Below are 17,608 nucleotides of genomic sequence, written 5' to 3' on the forward strand. Positions count from 1 at the left end.
TCAAGTCATTTGTAGTATTTTTTATTACTATAAACAGTGCTACTGAAAATATCTTTGAATTTTTTTCTTTTATGATATTTCCTTTAGGTCTACTTTTCAAACTAACATTACCAGATTACCAGATCAAAGGCTGCAAATGCCTTTTAGCTCCTGTTATTATCACCAGGGTACTCTCCAGAAAAATGTAATCCCTTAAAAGTACCCAGGCAATGTGTACATGGGCTTGTTTCTTGTGGGGTTTCCTTCTAGCCAGGCTTGGCGTCTGCTGAAGGCACCCTTGGCGGCTGAGAGAAATACTTCAGGCACTGGAAAATCCCTGGGACTCCCCAGATCCTACCCAACAGGGACTAGTGTCAAAATTTTGCACCTTGGTATCAATGACAAATAGAAGAGAAAGTAGGAAGAGAAATGCTCCCCAGGAGCGGAGAGATAAAGAGGATCTTATAGTTTGATCAGACTGCACAGATATATCCAAGAGCAGTTTTGAAATGGAAAATTCTTTTTGCAGACCCATCTGGAGGAGTTGACTTTCTAAACTGTGGAGAGAAGGGAACATTCTAGGCACAGTGGCATGAAGGAAAAGGCATTAACCTTGGAGCCGGGGAATCCTGGGCTTTCCTCCCAGATGCTGATGGCTGTTAACCTTGGTCTTGTTTCATAATCTTGCTAAGCTTCAGTTGCCCTGTCTGTAACAAGGAGGCTGGCAGGATCAGATCACCTTGTGCAGTTGTTGGGTAGATTATGTGAGCTGGTGGGTGGAAAGGAATTTTCACAGAGCCTGACACATGGCAGGCATTCAAGAACCTGGGGATGGGGGTGATCAGATGACCAAGAAACCAACCTGGGACACGGGAGGTTGGGGAACCGAGCTGGCATGAGCAGTGTGGGCCACTCTCCACTCACTGGTTTTTGTCAAATAACTTAGTACCCTAAATAGCTCATGTTGCCCCAGGGTAAAGAAGACCTAGTATAAGTCCCTTGGTGACACCCTCTGGTTGTTAGTTTTGTGAGACTGTGGCTTGAACCCAGAGGCCCTCTACCACTGAACTACATCCCCAGCCCTTTTTATTTTTTATTTTGAGACAAAGTCTCACTAAGTTGTCCAGGCTGGCCTCAAACATGTGATCCTCCTGTGTCAGCCTCCTGAGCTGTCGGGATTACAGGCATGGGCCACAGCACCCAACCAGGTACCCGTTCTTTGAGGAACACCTCCCCAGCTATTCAGGTCCTGAGATCTTTTAAGGAAGAGGGAGCAGAAATCCCTCACAGGAATCCCTGGCACAGGAAGTGCTTGGTTCTGCCTGCCACTCACTGCCTGCCTCCGTTCCTTGGTTTTCCTGTGTCGTCTTCTCCCCATCTGCTGAGGCAAGCCCATTCCATATCCCCCTGCAGCTACCATGGGGCTATATTTAGTGCCTAACTAGGATTGTAGCAAGTGGGACCATTGGCCCAGATTCGTCGAGCCCCAACTCTCCACTGTGCAGCCTTGAGACGTTGGCAAGTCTCTCGAAAGCAGTCTGCCTGTTTCCACAGCTGCCAACTGAGGGAACGTCTGCCTTGCCTGCCTTGCAAGGCAGTTGTAAGGTACAGCTAACATGGCTCCCTCTCTCCCCTCCAATTCCAGTTTCCTTTTGGAAGAAGGGCCCTTGGGATTCAAGGTTGTCCTTTAGGGGAAGCATCCTGACTGCGGTTACTAAAGCAGAGAGCATCCACTGATGAAGTGGAACTTGGCTCATGACTCGCCAAGCACTTGCCCTGGGTGGGGGTGCAAGGAGACTTGGCACTGTCAACTGAGTAAGCCAGCTGCTGGCCTTACCTCAGGTTTGCTTTCACAGCCATGGCAGGCGAAGGTGATGGTGGTGCCCAAAGTCTATTAGGAGGGGATGGGTCTCTTAAAAACCATATTGGAAAATTCCCAACAAATTCTTTCTAAAAATGGTACAGGGAGCCACACAGGTGCCTGTGGCCCCCTCAACTATTCATGAGGCATTTCTGCTGCGGACTGAATACAGGAGATTGATGCTGAGGGTATGAAAATATCTGAGCAGGGCACCTGGGGGAAGCCCTGGGGGAAGTGGAAGTGCCCAGGATTCTGATGGATTTTATCTTCAGAGAGGAAGAGGAGAGAACTGTGAACACAGCAGGGCTCCCACACCTAACAGATTTTTAGAAAGCTGAGGGTCATGTCTGCAAGCCCCCCCTGCTCAGTTGGTTTCCAGGACTGGGCCCTTGAGTGGTCCCCTGGATCTTTCAGGAGTATCTGGGGAAGCCTGGGCTTCCTGTGGTGAAAATGTCAAAAAAAAAAAAAGAATTTGGTTTTTCATTTCTTTGGTCCTGGGACCCCCAGCTCTGGGATTCAGGTCTCAGATAGTGGCATGAGGCTACAGACTGGCACCTAGAAACTGCTTAAATATCTGAAAGGTATTTCTTCCCTCTCCCTGCTAGAGTGGTGCCCTGCTGGAATGCCCTCAGGCAGTGGGGAGGGAGGGGTTCCCTGGTGGCCCTTCCAGGCCCTCCCTGTCTACAGCACCATCTTCCAAAATTTCAAAGTAGCAGAGCTCAGAGCTAAGACACAGGCTCTGAAGACATCCCCAGATCTGATGTTTTCCAGCTCTGTGCAACTCATTGTATCTCTGGGCAACTCATTGTATCTCTGAGCCTTAGTTTGGTCTGTAGAGTAGACATAGTCAAAGAACCTCTTTTAAGGAGTTGTAAGGCTTAAGTGCTAGCAAGTGAATCAAGTGTGGGATAGAGTGCCTAGCACATGGAAAACACTTTCAGTAAATTATTATTACTATTAGCGAACGGAAAGAAGGGGTGGGACTAGAGCTTGCCGGTCCAAGATCATTCACCAAGGTTGTTAATTGATATATTGGACACTTAAGACTGCACAGGTGTTCCAAAAGTGATTTTGTTTTCTCTTCAGTAGGTGAGTGGTGCTTATATTCAATATAACACAATTTCTTGGTTTGGTTTTTCTATCTCATGGTCTGGAATGAAATGTGTAGCAAGAGCTATGAGCTATTTCCAGCTCTCACATTGGGAGCTATACCTTACCTCAAGGAAATAATCCTAAATCACTTTATAAATAAATTAGTGTTTAAGTGCCAGACAGTAAGAGAGTAGCTCAATAATCTACAGCATGTTAATGACTATTACCTATTTAAAATGGCAAGCATGTGGGAATTAGATGTGTAAATAGAATAATTTTAGTTGACAAAGAATAGTCCAAAATATCAATTGATTACAGTTTTGTTAGTACAACCATGGACATTAACAAAGATTGAGAAATTTTAGAGGGAAGTGCTTTCTTTCTCTAAAATTACTTAAGTCTATACAATAGTTTTACAGTAAGTGAGGAAAATAATGTCCTATAAATGCTTCCTGGGCAGAGCAAGAGGAATTAGAAAAATCATAGGGTTCTCCCTAAGGCATTCTCTTGACCAAAACAGAAAGAAATGATTAAGCCCAACATGGTGAGGACCTGTATCAGAATGATTGTAATATAAACCTGCAAATCTTTACCCAGAGAAATTCCACCTGCATAGCAATATCCTTTTACAAGAAATAAAGACCCCACTTTCTCCCATTGGTTGCCCATCCACCTCTCTACCAAAAACAAAACTGTGCTTAAGTCATTTACAGGCAGGTCTTCACAGAGTTGCTTAGCTCCTTGCTTTTGCTGAGGTTGGCTTTGAACTCATGATGCTCCTGCCTCAGCCTCCTGAGCTACTGGGATTACAGGCATGTGCCACCGCACTCCATTCAGTTCTACCCATTTTCAAAAGCTGAGCTGCACTGGGCATGGTGGTGCACACTTATAATCCCAACAACTCAGGAGGCCGAGATGGGAGGATTGCAAGTTTGAGACCAGCCTCAGACATTTGGCAAGACCTTGTCTCAAAATAAGATTTTTTTTTTTTTTTTCAGTAGTTGATGGACATTTTTTTTTTTTTTTTATTGTTGGCTGTTCAAAACATTACATAGTTCTTGATATATCATATTTCACAATTTGATTCAAGTGGGTTATGAGCTCCCATTTTTACCCCATATACAGATTGCAGAATCACATCAGTTACACATCCATTGATTTACATATTGCCATACTAGTGTCTGTTGTATTCTGCTGTCTTTCCTATCCTCTACTATCCCCCCTCCCCTCCCCTCCCCTCCCCTCCCCTCCCCTCTTCTCTCTCTGCCCCCTTTACTGACATTCGTTTGTCCCCCTTGTATTATTTTTCCCCTTCCCCTCACTTCCTCTTGTATGTACTTTTGTATACCTCTGAGGGTCTCCTTCCATTTCCATGCATTTTCCCTTCTCTCTCCCTTTCCCTCCCACCTCTCATCCCTGTTTAATGTTAATCTTCTTCTCATGCTCTTCGACCCTACTCTGTTCTTAGCTACTCTCCTTATATCAAAGAAGACATTTGACATTTGTTTTTTAGGGATTGGCTAGCTTCACTTAGCATAATCTGCTCTAATGCCATCCATTTCCCTGTAAATTCTATGATTTTGTCATTTTTTAATGCAGAGTAATACTCCATTGTGTATAAATGCCACATTTTTTTTATCCATTCATCCATTGAAGGGCATCTAGGTTGGTTCCACAGTCTAGCAATTGTGAATTGTGCTGCTATGAACATCGATGTAGCAGTGTCCCTGTAGCATGCTCTTTTTAGGTCTTTAGGGAATAGACCGAGAAGGGGAATAGCTGGGTCAAATGGTGGCTCCATTCCCAGCTTTCCAAGAAATCTCCATACTGCTTTCCAAATTGGCTGCACCAATTTGCAGTCCCACCAGCAATGTACAAGTGTACCCTTTTCCCCACATCCTCGCCAGCACTTGTTGTTGTTTGACTTCATAATGGCTGCCAATCTAACTGGAGTGAGATGGTATCTTAGGGTGGTTTTGATTTGCATTTCTCTGACTGCTAGAGATGGTGAGCATTTTTTCATGTACTTGTTGATTGACTGTATGTCCTCCTCTGAGAAGTGTCTGTTCAGGTCCTTGGCCCATTTGTTGATTGGGTTGTTTGTTCTCTTATTGTCTAATTTTTTGAGCTCTTTGTATACTCTGGATATTAGGGCTCTATCTGAAGTGTGAGGAGTAAAGATTTGTTCCCAGGATGTAGGCTCTCTATTTACCTCTCTTATTGTATCTTTTGCTGAGAAAAAACTTTTTAGTTTGAGTAAGTCCCATTTGTTGATTCTAGTTATTAACTTTTGTGCTATGGGTGTCCTATTGAGGAATTTGGAGCCCGACCCCACCGACTGTAGATCGTAGCCAACTTTTTCTTCTATCAGACGGCGCGTCTCTGATTTGATATCAAGCTCCTTGATCCATTTTGAATTAACTTTTGTGCATGGCGAGAGAAAGGGATTCAGTTTCATTTTGTTGCATATGGATTTCCAGTTTTCCCAGCACCATTTGTTGAAGATGCTATCCTTCCTCCATTGCATGCTTTTAGACCCTTTATCAAATATAAGATAGTTGTAGTTTTGTGGATTGGTTTCTGTGTCCTCTATTCTGTACCATTGGTCCACCCGCCTGTTTTGGTACCAGTACCATGCTGTTTTTGTTACTATTGCTCTGTAGTATAGTTTGAAGTCTGGTATCGCTATACCGCCTGATTCACACTTCCTGCTTAGCATTGTTTTTGCTATTCTGGGTCTTTTATTTTTCCATATGAATTTCATGATTGCTTTCTCTATTTCTACAAGAAATGCCGTTGGGATTTTGATTGGCATTGCATTAAACCTATAGAGAACTTTTGGTAATATCGCCATTTTGATGATGTTAGTTCTGCCTATCCATGAACAGGGTATATTTTTCCATCTTCTAAGATCTTCTTCTATTTCTCTCTTTAGGGTTCTGTAGTTTTCATTGTATAAGTCTTTCACCTCTTTTGTTAGGTTGATTCCCAAGTATTTTATTTTTTTTGAAGATATTGTGAATGGAGTGGTTGTCCTCATTTCCATTTCAGAGGATTTGTCGCTGATATACAGGAATGCCTTTGATTTATGCGTGTTGATTTTATATCCTGCCACTTTGCTGAATTCATTTATTAGCTCTAATAGTTTCTTTGTAGACCCTTTTGGGTCTGCTAGGTATAGAATCATGTCATCTGCAAATAGTGATAATTTAAGTTCTTCTTTTCCTAGTTTGATGCCTTTAATTTCTTTCGTCTGTCTAATTGCTCTGGCCAGTGTTTCGAGAACTATGTTGAACAGAAGTGGTGAGAGAGGGCATCCCTGTCTTGTTCCAGATTTTAGAGGGAATGCCTTCAATTTTTCTCCATTCAGAATGATGCTAGCCTGAGGCTTAGCATAGATTGCTTTTACAATATTGAGGTATGTTCCTGTTATCCCTAGTTTTTCTAGAGTTTTGAACATAAAGGGATGCTGTACTTTGTCGAATGCTTTTTCCGCATCTATCGAGATGATCATATGGTTCTTATTTTTAAGTCTATTGATGTGGTGAATAACATTTATTGATTTCCTTATATTGAACCAGCCTTGCATCCCAGGGATGAATCCTACTTGATCATGGTGCACAATTTTTTTGATGTGCCTTTGTATCCGAGTGGCCAGAATTTTATTGAGGATTTTTGCATCTAGGTTCATTAGAGATATTGGTCTGTAGTTTTCTTTCTTTGAAGTGTCTTTGTCTGGTTTAGGTATCAGGGTGATGTTGGCCTCGTAGAATGAATTTGGAAGTTCTCCCTCTTTTTCTATTTCCCGAAGTAGCTTGAAAAGTATTGGTATTAGTTCCTCTTTAAAGGTTTTGTAAAACTCTGCTGTATACCCATCCGGTCCTGGGCTTTTCTTAGTTGGTAGTCCTTTGATGGTTTCTTCTATTTCCTCAATTGATATTGGTCTGTTTAGGTTGTCTATATCCTCCTGACTCAATCTGGGCAGATCATATGACTTAAGAAATTTATCTATGCCTTCACTATCTTCTAATTTATTGGAGTATAAGGATTCAAAATAATTTTTGATTATCTTCTGTATTTCTGAAGTGTCTGTTGTGATATTGCCTCTTTCATCCCTTATGTTAGTGATTTGAGTTCTCTCTCTTCTTCTCTTCGCTAGCATGGCTAAGGGTCTGTCGATTTTGTTTATTTTTTCAAAGAACCAACTTTTAGTTTTGTCAATTTTTTCAATTGTTTCTTTTGTTTCGATTTCATTGATTTCAGCTCTGATTTTAATTATTTCTTGCCTTCTACTTCTTTTGCTGTTGTTTTGCTCTTCTTTTTCTAGGATTTTGAGATGAAGTATGAGATCATTTATTTGTTGGTTTTTTCTTTTTTTAAGGAATGAACTCCAAGCAATGAATTTTCCTCTTAGAACTGCTTTCAATGTGTCCCATAGATTCCGATATGTTGTGTCTGTGTTTTCATTAATCTCTAAGAATTTTTTAATTTCCTCCTTGATGTCTTCTATAACCCATTGATCATTCAGTAACCTATTGTTCATTCTCCAAGTGATATATTCTTTTTCCTTCCTTCTTTTATCGTTGATTTTCAGTTCCATTCCATTATGATCAGATAGGATGCATGGTATTATCTCTACTCCTTTGTATTGTCTAAGAGTTTCCCTGTGACATAATATATGATCTATTTTTGAGAAGGATCCATGTGCTGCTGAGAAAAAAGTGTGACTGTTTGATGTTGGGTGGTATATTCTATATATGTCAATTAAGTCTAGGTTATTAATTGTGTTATTGAGTTCTATGGTTTCCTTATTCAACTTTTGTTTGGAAGATCTGTCCAGTGGTGAGAGAGGTGTGTTGAAGTCTCCCATGATTATTGTATGGTGGTCTATTAGACTCTTGAACTTGAGAAGAGTTTGTTTGATGAACATAGCTGCACCATTGTTTGGGGCATATATATTTATGATTGTTATGTCTTGTTGGTGTATGGTTCCCTTGAGCAGTATGTAGTGTCCCTCTTTATCCCTTTTGATTAACTTTGGCTTAAAATCTATTTTATTTGATATGAGTATGGATACTCCTGCTTGTTTCCGAAGTCCATATGAGTGATATGATTTTTCCCAACCTTTCACCTTCAGCCTATGTATGTCTTTTCCTATCAAATGCGTCTCCTGTAGGCAGCATATTGTTGGGTCTTGTTTTGTGATCCATTCTACTAGCCTGTGTCTCTTGATTGGTGAGTTTAAGCCATTAACATTTAGGGTTATTATTGAGATATGGGTTGTTCTTCCAGCCATATTTGTTTATTTATGTTACTAAACATGGTTTGTTTTCCACTTTGATTATTTTCCCCCCTTTAGTGTCCTACCTCCCACTGTTGGTTTTCATTGTTATTTTCCATTTCCTCTTCCTGTAATGTTTTGCCAAGGATGTTTTGAAGAGATGGTTTTCTAGCTGCAAATTCTTTTAACTTTTGTTTATCGTGGAAGGTTTTAATTTCATCTTCCATCCTGAAGCTTAATTTCGCTGGAAACACAATTCTTGGTTGGAACCCATTTTCTTTCAGTGTTTGAAATATGTTATTCCAGGATCTTCTAGCTTTCAGAGTCTGTGTTGAAAGATCAGCTGTTATCCTGATTGGCTTACCCCTAAATGTGATCTGCTTCCTTTCTCTTGTAGCTTTTAAAATTCTCTCCTTGTTCTGTATGTTGGGCATCTTCATTATAATGTGTCTAGGTGTGGGTCTCTTATGATTTTGCACATTCGGCGTCCTGTAGGCTTCTAGGATTTGGGGTTCTGTCTCATTCTTCAAGTCTGGGAAGTTTTCTCGAATTATTTCATTGAATAGATTGCTCATTCCTTTGGTTTGAAACTCTGTTCCTTCCTGTATCCCAATGACTCTTAAATTTGGTCTCTTGATGTTATCCCATATTTCTTGGATGTTCTGCTCATGGTTTCTTAACAGTCTTGCTGAGCTGTCTATGTTCTTTTCAAGTTGAAATACTTTATCTTCATTGTCTGATGTTCTGTCTTCTAAGTGTTCTACTCTGCTGGTAGTATTCTCAATTGAGTTTTTAAGTTGGCTTATTGCTTCCTGCATTTCTAGGATTTCTGTTTGTTTGTTTTTTATAACCTCTATTTCCCTGTATAGTTGATCTTTTGCTTCTTGGATTTGTTTATGTAATTCATTGTTGAAGTGATCTTTCATTGTCTGATTTTGCTGTCTGATGTCTTCCTTGAGACTCCAGATCATCTGAAGCATGTATATCCTGAATTCTTTATCTGACATTCCATCAGCTGCAGCTATTACCTCTTCTAAAGTTGAGTTGACCTGCAATGCTTGTGGTCCTTTCTTTCCTTGTCTCTTCATACTGTTTGCGTTCCTTTCTTCTTGGTGAAACTGTTGTGCTATTGAATTTTCCCCCTATATATTTATATTGGTCTTGTATAGTTGCAAAGTCTCCCTCGCAGGCACGGGCGGCGGCTCTGCCCCTCCGCCAATTGGGGCAATGTGCCTACCACACCGGCAGTCCGCTGGGCCTGCTCTGCCAGTCGGTAGCAGGTCCGCCGTCCTTGCAGGCGCGGGCGGCGGCTCTGTCCCTCTGCGGGCCGCTAGGCTTGTTCTGTCGGTGGTCGCCGTTCAGCCTACTTTGCAGGCGCAGGCAGCGGCACTGCCCCTCTGCAGGCCTCTGGGGCTGTACTGCCAGTGGGTCGCAGGTCCGCCTACTTTGCAGGCGTGGGGGGGGCCGGCTCTACCCTTCCTCAGGCCACTGGGCCTGTTCTGTCTCTCAGTTGCAGGTCTGACCTGTTCTGATGGTGGTCTCAGTTCCGACTACCTTGCAGGCGCGGGGGGGAGGGGGCGGCTCTGCCTCTCAGCAGGCCGCTGCTCCTCTTCTGCCGGTGGGTCGCAGGCCCGCCTACCTTGCAGGAGTGATTGGAAGCTCTGTCCCGCCCTGGGCCACTGGGCCTTTTCTGTCGGTGGTCACCCTTCCCCTACCTGGCAGGCGAGGGGGGTGGGGGGCGGCTCTGCCCCTCAGCAGGCCGCTGGGCCTGCTCTGTGTTTGGTCCCAGTTCCCTCTACTATGCCAGCGCAGGGGGAGGGGGCAGCTCAGCCTCTCAGCAGGCGGCTGCTCCTCTTCTGCCGGTGGGTCGCAGGCCCGCCTACCTTGCAGGAGTGATTGGAAGCTCTGTCCCGCCGCGGGCCACTGGGCCTTTTCTGTCTGTGGTCACCCTTCCCCTACCTGGCAGGCGAGGGGGGTGGGGGGCGGCTCTGCCCCTCAGCAGGCCGCTGGGCCCGCTCTGTGTTTGGTCCCAGTTTCCTCTACTATGCCGGCGCAGGGGGAGGGGGCGGCTCAGCCTCTCAGCAGGCGGCTGCTCCTCTTCTGCCGGTGGGTCGCAGGCCCGCCTACCTTGCAGGAGTGATTGGAAGCTCTGTCCCGCCGCGGGCCACTGGGCCTTTTCTGTCGGTGGTCACCCTTCCCCTACCTGGCAGGCGAGGGGGGTGGGGGGCGGCTCTGCCCCTCAGCAGGCCACTGGGCCTGCTCTGTGATTGGTCCCAGTTCCGTCTACTATGCCAGCGCAGGGGGAGGGGGCGGCTCAGCCTCTCAGCAGGCGGCTGCTCCTCTTCTGCCAGTGGGTCGCAGGCCCGCCTACCTTGCAGGAGTGATTGGAAGCTCTGTCCCGCCCTGGGCCACTGGGCCTTTTCTGTCGGTGGTCACCCTTCCCCTACCTGGCAGGCGAGGGGGGTGGGGGGCGGCTCTGCCCCTCAGCAGGCCGCTGGGCCTGCTCTGTGTTTGGTCCCAGTTCCCTCTACTATGCTGGCGCAGGGGGAGGGGGCGGCTCCGCCTCTCAGCAGGCGGCTGCTCCTCTTCTGCCGGTGGGTCGCAGGCCCGCCTACCTTGCAGGAGTGATTGGAAGCTCTGTCCCGCCCTGGGCCACTGGGCCTTTTCTGTCGGTGGTCACCCTTCCCCTACCTGGCAGGCGAGGGGGGTGGGGGGCGGCTCTGCCCCTCAGCAGGCCGCTGGGCCTGCTCTGTGTTTGGTCCCAGTTCCCTGTACTATGCTGGCGCAGGGGGAGGGGGCGGCTCCGCCTCTCAGCAGGCGGCTGCTCCTCTTCTGCCGGTGGGTCGCAGGCCCGCCTACCTTGCAGGAGTGATTGGAAGCTCTGTCCCGCCCTGGGCCACTGGGCCTTTTCTGTCGGTGGTCACCCTTCCCCTACCTGGCAGGCGAGGGCAAAATAAGATTTTTTAAAACTGGCTGGGGATGTAGCGAAGTGGTAGAGTTCTTGTGTAGCATGCAGGAGGCCCTGGGTTCAAAGTACTGGATTTTTTAAAAAGCTGAGTTGCAGCTCATCACCTGGATGAAGTCCCAACATTCTGACCTTGTGGGTTCCACCATTTTCAATCCTTACGTAGCTTTTCTCACCTGCATCAGTAGGAGGCAGACTTGTTCCCGCCATTCTGGGGACAGAAATACCGACCTCTTTGTGGGATTTCTTAAAATAGATAGATTTAATTCATTCTAAACAAGGAGCAGTTTCACAAGTAGGAAATACAATACTATGTACTGCAATATGAAATGGCACATTATGCAATCAAAAAACTTACATTAAGGGCAAAGGACTGTCTTCAGGCTTCAGTGATTATTCTCTCATATGCAGCTTGTTCTTTCCATTGGAAATTTAATGTTTTATGAGGTTAAAATATGAAACCAAAAATGAAGGTTCATCATTGATTTAATTTTTTTCTATGAGTTTAGCAGTGGAAGATGTCAACCAGGACCACAAACCAGAATTCTCTGGGAAAGTGGTTTTAGACCACTCATTTTGTCCTTAATGGGACTCTTTCTGTAGTTTAGTTTGTTTATGTTTGTGCATACGTGCATTTTTTTTTCCAAACAGGGTCTCACTGTGTTCTCCAAGAAGGTCTCAAACTCCTAAGCTCAAATGATCTTCCAACCTCAGCCTCCCAAGTGCTGGGATACAGGTGTGTGCCACTGCACCCAGCTTTACTTGTATACTTTTTAACCCTTAGTTTAGCAAACTAAAGTTTATCTTTGTTATTCAGGCTACTGAGTAATATTTTTGTATACCCCTACCCCCCCCCCCAACTTTGAGCAAGTGCTAGCAAGTCAGTGAATGAAGACTATAGAATCATCTTCAGCAGTAAGGTAAAAATCAAAGTTTTATTTTGGAATCGAAACCTCTACCATTAAAAAAAAAAAAAGCTTAACATGAAATTTCTGAAGGGCAAAAAGTACTTAAGTATTTAAAAGTAAGGAGACCTGATTCTAATCCCAGCATTGCCACCAGCCAGCTTTGCCCTGGGGGCTGGCAACTAATAACAGTCTCCTCTATGGGGAAGGAGATTAGACTAGTGGACTTTTAAGACCCAGTTCTAACCTTTAGTGATTTTAAGTTCCTCATTTCCTAATTTCCTGGCTTCAAATATTGTTCGTAGTACACCAACATTTCCTGACTTCCTGAGAGGCAGCTGGGCCTATGCCCAAGGTCCCATTCCTCAAGTAGCCATTGGCCCCGACCTTGGCGATCATCTGGCCTCTCTGGGTCTCCTTTGGACAATAAACTGTGACGAGGGTGGAGATGCAGGGGGCTGCTTCCTGCCTGTCTTACAAGGGGTTGTAAAGGCTACTAATTTTACAAAGGATGAATTCTCCCAAGAAAGATACTGCCCAAGTAAAATATCTCCATACTTGTGCTGTTGCTACAACATCCAGGAGTTATGAGGATGAGCAGAGAAGGAGTAGGTATAAGCATGTCTTATATTTATGGTAATAGAATGGAAAGAGACCTTAGAAGCCACTGAGGGACCCACTTTGTTTATAATTGAGCTATGGAAACCAAGAAAGAAACCAAGAAAGCTTGCATGGTGAACTCAAGGCCATAAGGTTACTCTATGGGTGACTGGAGCTGGGGCCTTGATCTCTACAGCATCAAAATAGAGGCCTTAGGACCTTCATTGGGATGACTTCTGGGAATTAAACATGCATGCAAAGTCTACTAATATCAGTAGAGAAAAATTTACCCCATACAGTTATTCTATGTAGACATTGTGTGAACACTGACCAGGCACAAATATCAAACCATTAGATGATCTTCGAAAAGCTACCTCCACAACTGCCAATTACAATTTCATCAGAAGATTAGAATCAATCTGTGCTTTGAGAAAGCCTGGCAGCCAATTGGTAAGAAAGAGCACAGAGAAACTCCAACTCCCCTCCCCTACAGACCACAGTGGTTAGGTTTTGTCCCCCAGGTTAGGTGTCTGGAAGAGCAACTAGAAATATCTTGCCAAGGTGAAAAGCCTGAGGAGCTCTGGGCTGGAGGGAGAATGTGATCCTCAATCTTTGCTTCTCACCTTTCTCCTTATCACATTCAATCCAGATTTACAGATTTGTCATCTCTGGTTCTTCCCATCAGAACATCCATTATAATTTCATTTCTTCAATCAACACATACTCATTGAGCCAGGCATACTGGTGTACACACTCCTCTAATCTCAATGACTGGAGACTGAGGCAGAAGGATCCCAAATTAGAGGCAAGCCTCAGCAACTCAGTGAGGCCCTGAGCAACTTAGCAAGACTCATCTCAAAATAAAAAAATGAAAAGGGATGGGGGTATAGCTAGTGGTAAAGCACCCCTGGGTTCAATCCCCAGTATCCCAAACAAACAAACAAAACCCCCACATATTCATGGAGCACTAATTTTATATGGGGCACAAGAGAGTCAGAGAGGACTTAGAGTTTCAGGACCATTGTCATTTTAGAGTTTGGGATTCTTATGTGTAAGTGTGCATTTTTCTGAGGTCCTTAACTTTCTCAAATCTGTAACCCTAAAACAGCTAAGGACCACCATAGTGGGTGCACACTAGAACTTGATTTCCTACAACTGCTGTCCAGGTCAGTGTCTTCATCCTGCCTACTGAGTTGGGTTGGCAGGGCTGGCAGAGCATGAATAACTGGGGCATCTCTGCCCAGAACTCTCCTATTTCCTACAGAACCTCAGGCAGCAGTCCACATCTGTAGATTCTGCCTCAAGTGTTAACATTCTCCAGCGATTTGTGTCCTTGAACTTCAGTTGACCCTAAAGAGGCCACCACTAGGGTATGTCAACAGACTGTCCATGCGTCCCAGGAAGGGACAGATGCTGGGCCACTTTCTGGCTCTCAAAGACCTTTCATTCAGTCCTGCAGGGCTCTGTGACTTTCATGTCCTACAGAAGGTCAGGTTGGAGAATCTCCCATTTTTTTCTGAAAGTCTTTCCCTACCTACTGCCCTGGGCGACCTGTGACCTCTAAGAAGGCTGTCTGGGGATTGCATAGGCTATTGATTGTCCCCCTGTGTCGGGTAATACAGTCATCACACTGCTACTCCTATGGAAGTGTTTGACAGGAGGATGGTAATGGCTCCCAGGAGAACCTCGGGGTCCACTTAGCACATGCCATTTAATACAGAATTCCAGAATGTACTCCTTGATATAGTGGGTGGGGTAGGAGCCAACGTCAGGGTGAGCTGTCGTCAGAACTAAGCTTAGGGGCTGCGGATCCCACCAGGAAAGCTCCACAGGAGTGTGTGCGAGCACGGGAGACCAGCATGGGAGATGCTGTGCTGAGTTCTGTCCTTTCTCCCCCTGTAGAGAGAAGACACGGTTCAATGTGTAGACCTTCTTCCTCTCCAGCGTCTCCAGCCTCCAACCCCAGGACATCACTAGCGCAGGTGAAAACGAAAGCCTGTCTCAGCGGCCATAACTCTGCCAGCAGCACCTCAAAGCCATTCAAAACGCCCAAAGACAATCTACTTACCTCCAGCAGCAGACAGCACACAGTCTTTTCTGCAAAAGGATCAAGGGATAAACCATGGTGAGTGTCGGGTACTGGCAGCCAGCAGCTGTCTGCCCTCACTGCCTGTCCCTGTCACCATGGGAAACAGTGTTTACTCTCTGGCTTTGTTCCTGCCTCATGTCTAAGGAATCTGGGGGACTGAGGAGGGAACCCAGAATAATGGCATGAGAAGCCTAAATTCCAAAGGGAATGGGGAACCTTAAAAGTGCCCGTGCCTGACGGGGGAATTTTTCTTCTCATGAAAGCTTAGCCAAGTTGTGTCTAAGCAAAGGGTAACAGGGAAATATTCCTCAGTTATATGGTTACCTCTCAATTTTCCACCCCAGTGAAGAGAAGCACTGGTATGAGCAAATCAAAAGCATAGGCAGTCTGCCCATCCTGGGGAGAGGCCCCGATCCTGCCCCAGCCCCAGAGGCAGGTTTCTTGCAGAGCCCCGGCTCCCAGCTCCTGGGGAGTAGCAGGTATCTGGGGGCTGCCTACGGGAAGAAGAGCACAAAGCCAAAGAGAAGGCCAACCCATCGATGGGGAGGGAGAGCACCAGTTACAGGTAACTGAGAAAAATCAGAAGAGGCTTTCCATTCAGTTATTCATCCCAGTCTTTACCAAAAAGTTCTGCTTCCCTGTGAAATGGACAGATAGGAAACCAAACTGAAAAGGAGGAGGAGGGGAGTCTCAGAGCCAGTGTGGAGAGCGCTCAGGCCTGGCTTATTACAGCCCCCGCCAGCCTCAGCCTTCAGGCCTCATGATGGCAAAGAAGGGGCAGCCTGGAGTCTGTCTAATTTACATCTTTAAAGAGAAACAGTGTTCCTTTAATTAATGATAGTTAATTACACTTCATACCTAGGAACGCTGTGGAATAAAATCATCCATCAATGGATCTGTCGCTGTACGCTAAAAATTGTGATGACTTAGTAAAAGAAGCTAATTATGCCAGATCGATGAAGGAGCCTCTTGTGATAGCCTGGAGAGGTTAGATGTGGCTGTGGAGGAGGGAGTCATCTGCCACCTCACCCGGCCTCACCGACTGGCTTTGCTTTCTGTGCCTTGTTGGCTCTGCGGCCTGTCCTGTGGGAGGATGCAGCGGATCAGGGAAGACCCAGCCTGAGAGTAACAGCCTGTGAGCTCTGGCCAGCATGCAGGCAGAGCAGGTCTCCAGTCCCGGAAGAGCTGAGTTTTCGACCGGGCTGCATGTCCCCATGTAAGCACAAGCTCCAGAGTCACTGCCTGTGTACAAAGCTCAGCTAGGTGACTTTGGGCAAGTCATTTGATCTTGTGCCTCCGTTTCCTTACCTGAAAAATGGGGCTTTCCCTCATGAGACTGTTGTGAAGACAGAGTAAGCTGAGTTTGATAAAAGCTTAGCAAGCACAACATCTGGATCAGAGTACATGTTCAGTACATCTTTAAGGATGATGTTATCATTTTCATTAATCATACATGCCAAAGGACAGAGCTCCCATAACTTGGGAGCTGCAGTCTGCCTAATAAGTGAGGGAAATGGCTCTTCAGAGTCACAGTAAGATGAAAACAGAGAATGATAAATAATAATAATAATCTATTTGAAGCTGGAGGTGTAGCCCAGTGGTACAGCATTTGCCTAGCATGTGCAAGACCTTGGATTCCGTCCCCCAGCACTGAAAAAAAAAAAAATTATGCAAAGTCCAGAAATGAGCTGAGAGAAGTGAACTCAGGAAGCTGGGCAAGGGGCTTACAAGTGAGCAGGAGATGCAGCCAGATCATAGATGATCATAAAATGAATTTGCCTTGTGAAAGAGCAACCAGGAGTCTTGGGGGTCCCGTGGCGCAAAAAAGCATTCTCTCAGGAGGCAGAACTCAGGGAGATCTGTAGGGTTAGATCACTCCCCACCTGCGATGGAGACTCGTGGCACTTCACACACATACTCATTAGGACCTGCATTGGCAAGGCTCCTCCAGCTAGGACCAGAAGGAGGCGTGACTGAGTCTGAAGGAGCCAGCTGATCCCAGGGATGGCAAGGAGGGAAATGGCTCTAAATGAAAACAGCCTTCAGAGCTAGGGTGGAGGAGAAAGCCAATGGCCACCGGCATCACTCCAAGCGGGTGAAGGGGAGTGAAGACAGCTCAGCGGGGTGCACCAGCAAAGAGGCCGCGGGCCACCGTGGTCTTCTAGCTGGCCTCACGCCAGTCTGCCTGCTGTCATCCTTCCACTTGCTGCAGCCAGGAACCTAAGTCAGGAAGAGAGGGGGTCCCCAAGGCTGGGAAGATGCAGCTTGGAGCTCATAGGGTCCGAACTGAGTTCTGAGAGGCCTCCCTAGAATAGAGTATGAAGAGATGAGCACTGAGCTAGAGGCGGGAAAGTGAGTTCAAGCCTAGCCTCTGCCACTCACTTTCTGTGCGTCCTTGAACAAGTCACTTAATGGCTGTGAGTCTCATTATACCAAGTATGCAATGGACTGATGATCTTCATGCCCTAATGACTTCTTCAGTCGATTAATTATTCCAGTGCAGTGCAAAACCTGTACAACTGTATACAGCAGCCTTGGGAATACAAAGTTAAATAAGACAGATGCTATCAAAGGGAATCTGCAAGAAGCGACATAAGCTGACATAGAGTGTAATGTGATAAGGGCTCTGATATTGGTAGCCCAGAAGAAGGACATCCAACCCATGCTGAGTACTCAAAAAGTTTCTCTGAAGAGGTTGCACTTCAGCTTAATTTAAAGGACAAGTACACATACTCCTCAGCTTATGATGGGGTTATGTAATTTTCAATTTACAATGGTAAGTTGAAAATACCATAAGTCAAGAGGCATTTAATATACCTAACCTGCTGACTATCTT

At 45.5% G+C, this 17,608-nt stretch overlaps 1 protein-coding gene across 13 annotated transcripts in view; it reads left to right on the forward strand.

Moving 5' to 3' along the window:
• Positions 1-17,608, forward strand: part of Atxn7l1 (ataxin 7 like 1) — a 243,741-nt gene that overhangs the window by 174,161 nt on the left and 51,972 nt on the right. For 12 of the 13 annotated variants that reach the window (XM_071613132.1, XM_071613070.1, XM_071613076.1 and 9 more), the window contains one exon: positions 14,586-14,808. In XM_071613132.1, the coding sequence (XP_071469233.1) occupies positions 14,586-14,808 (223 nt within the window). Of the gene's footprint in view, positions 1-11,846; positions 11,915-14,585; positions 14,809-17,608 lie in introns of those variants that run through there. The other variant, XM_071613095.1, reaches the window with a different exon arrangement.

Source organism: Marmota flaviventris, chromosome 1, assembly GCF_047511675.1.
Source record: "Marmota flaviventris isolate mMarFla1 chromosome 1, mMarFla1.hap1, whole genome shotgun sequence".
Taxonomy (NCBI): Eukaryota; Metazoa; Chordata; class Mammalia; order Rodentia; family Sciuridae; genus Marmota; species Marmota flaviventris.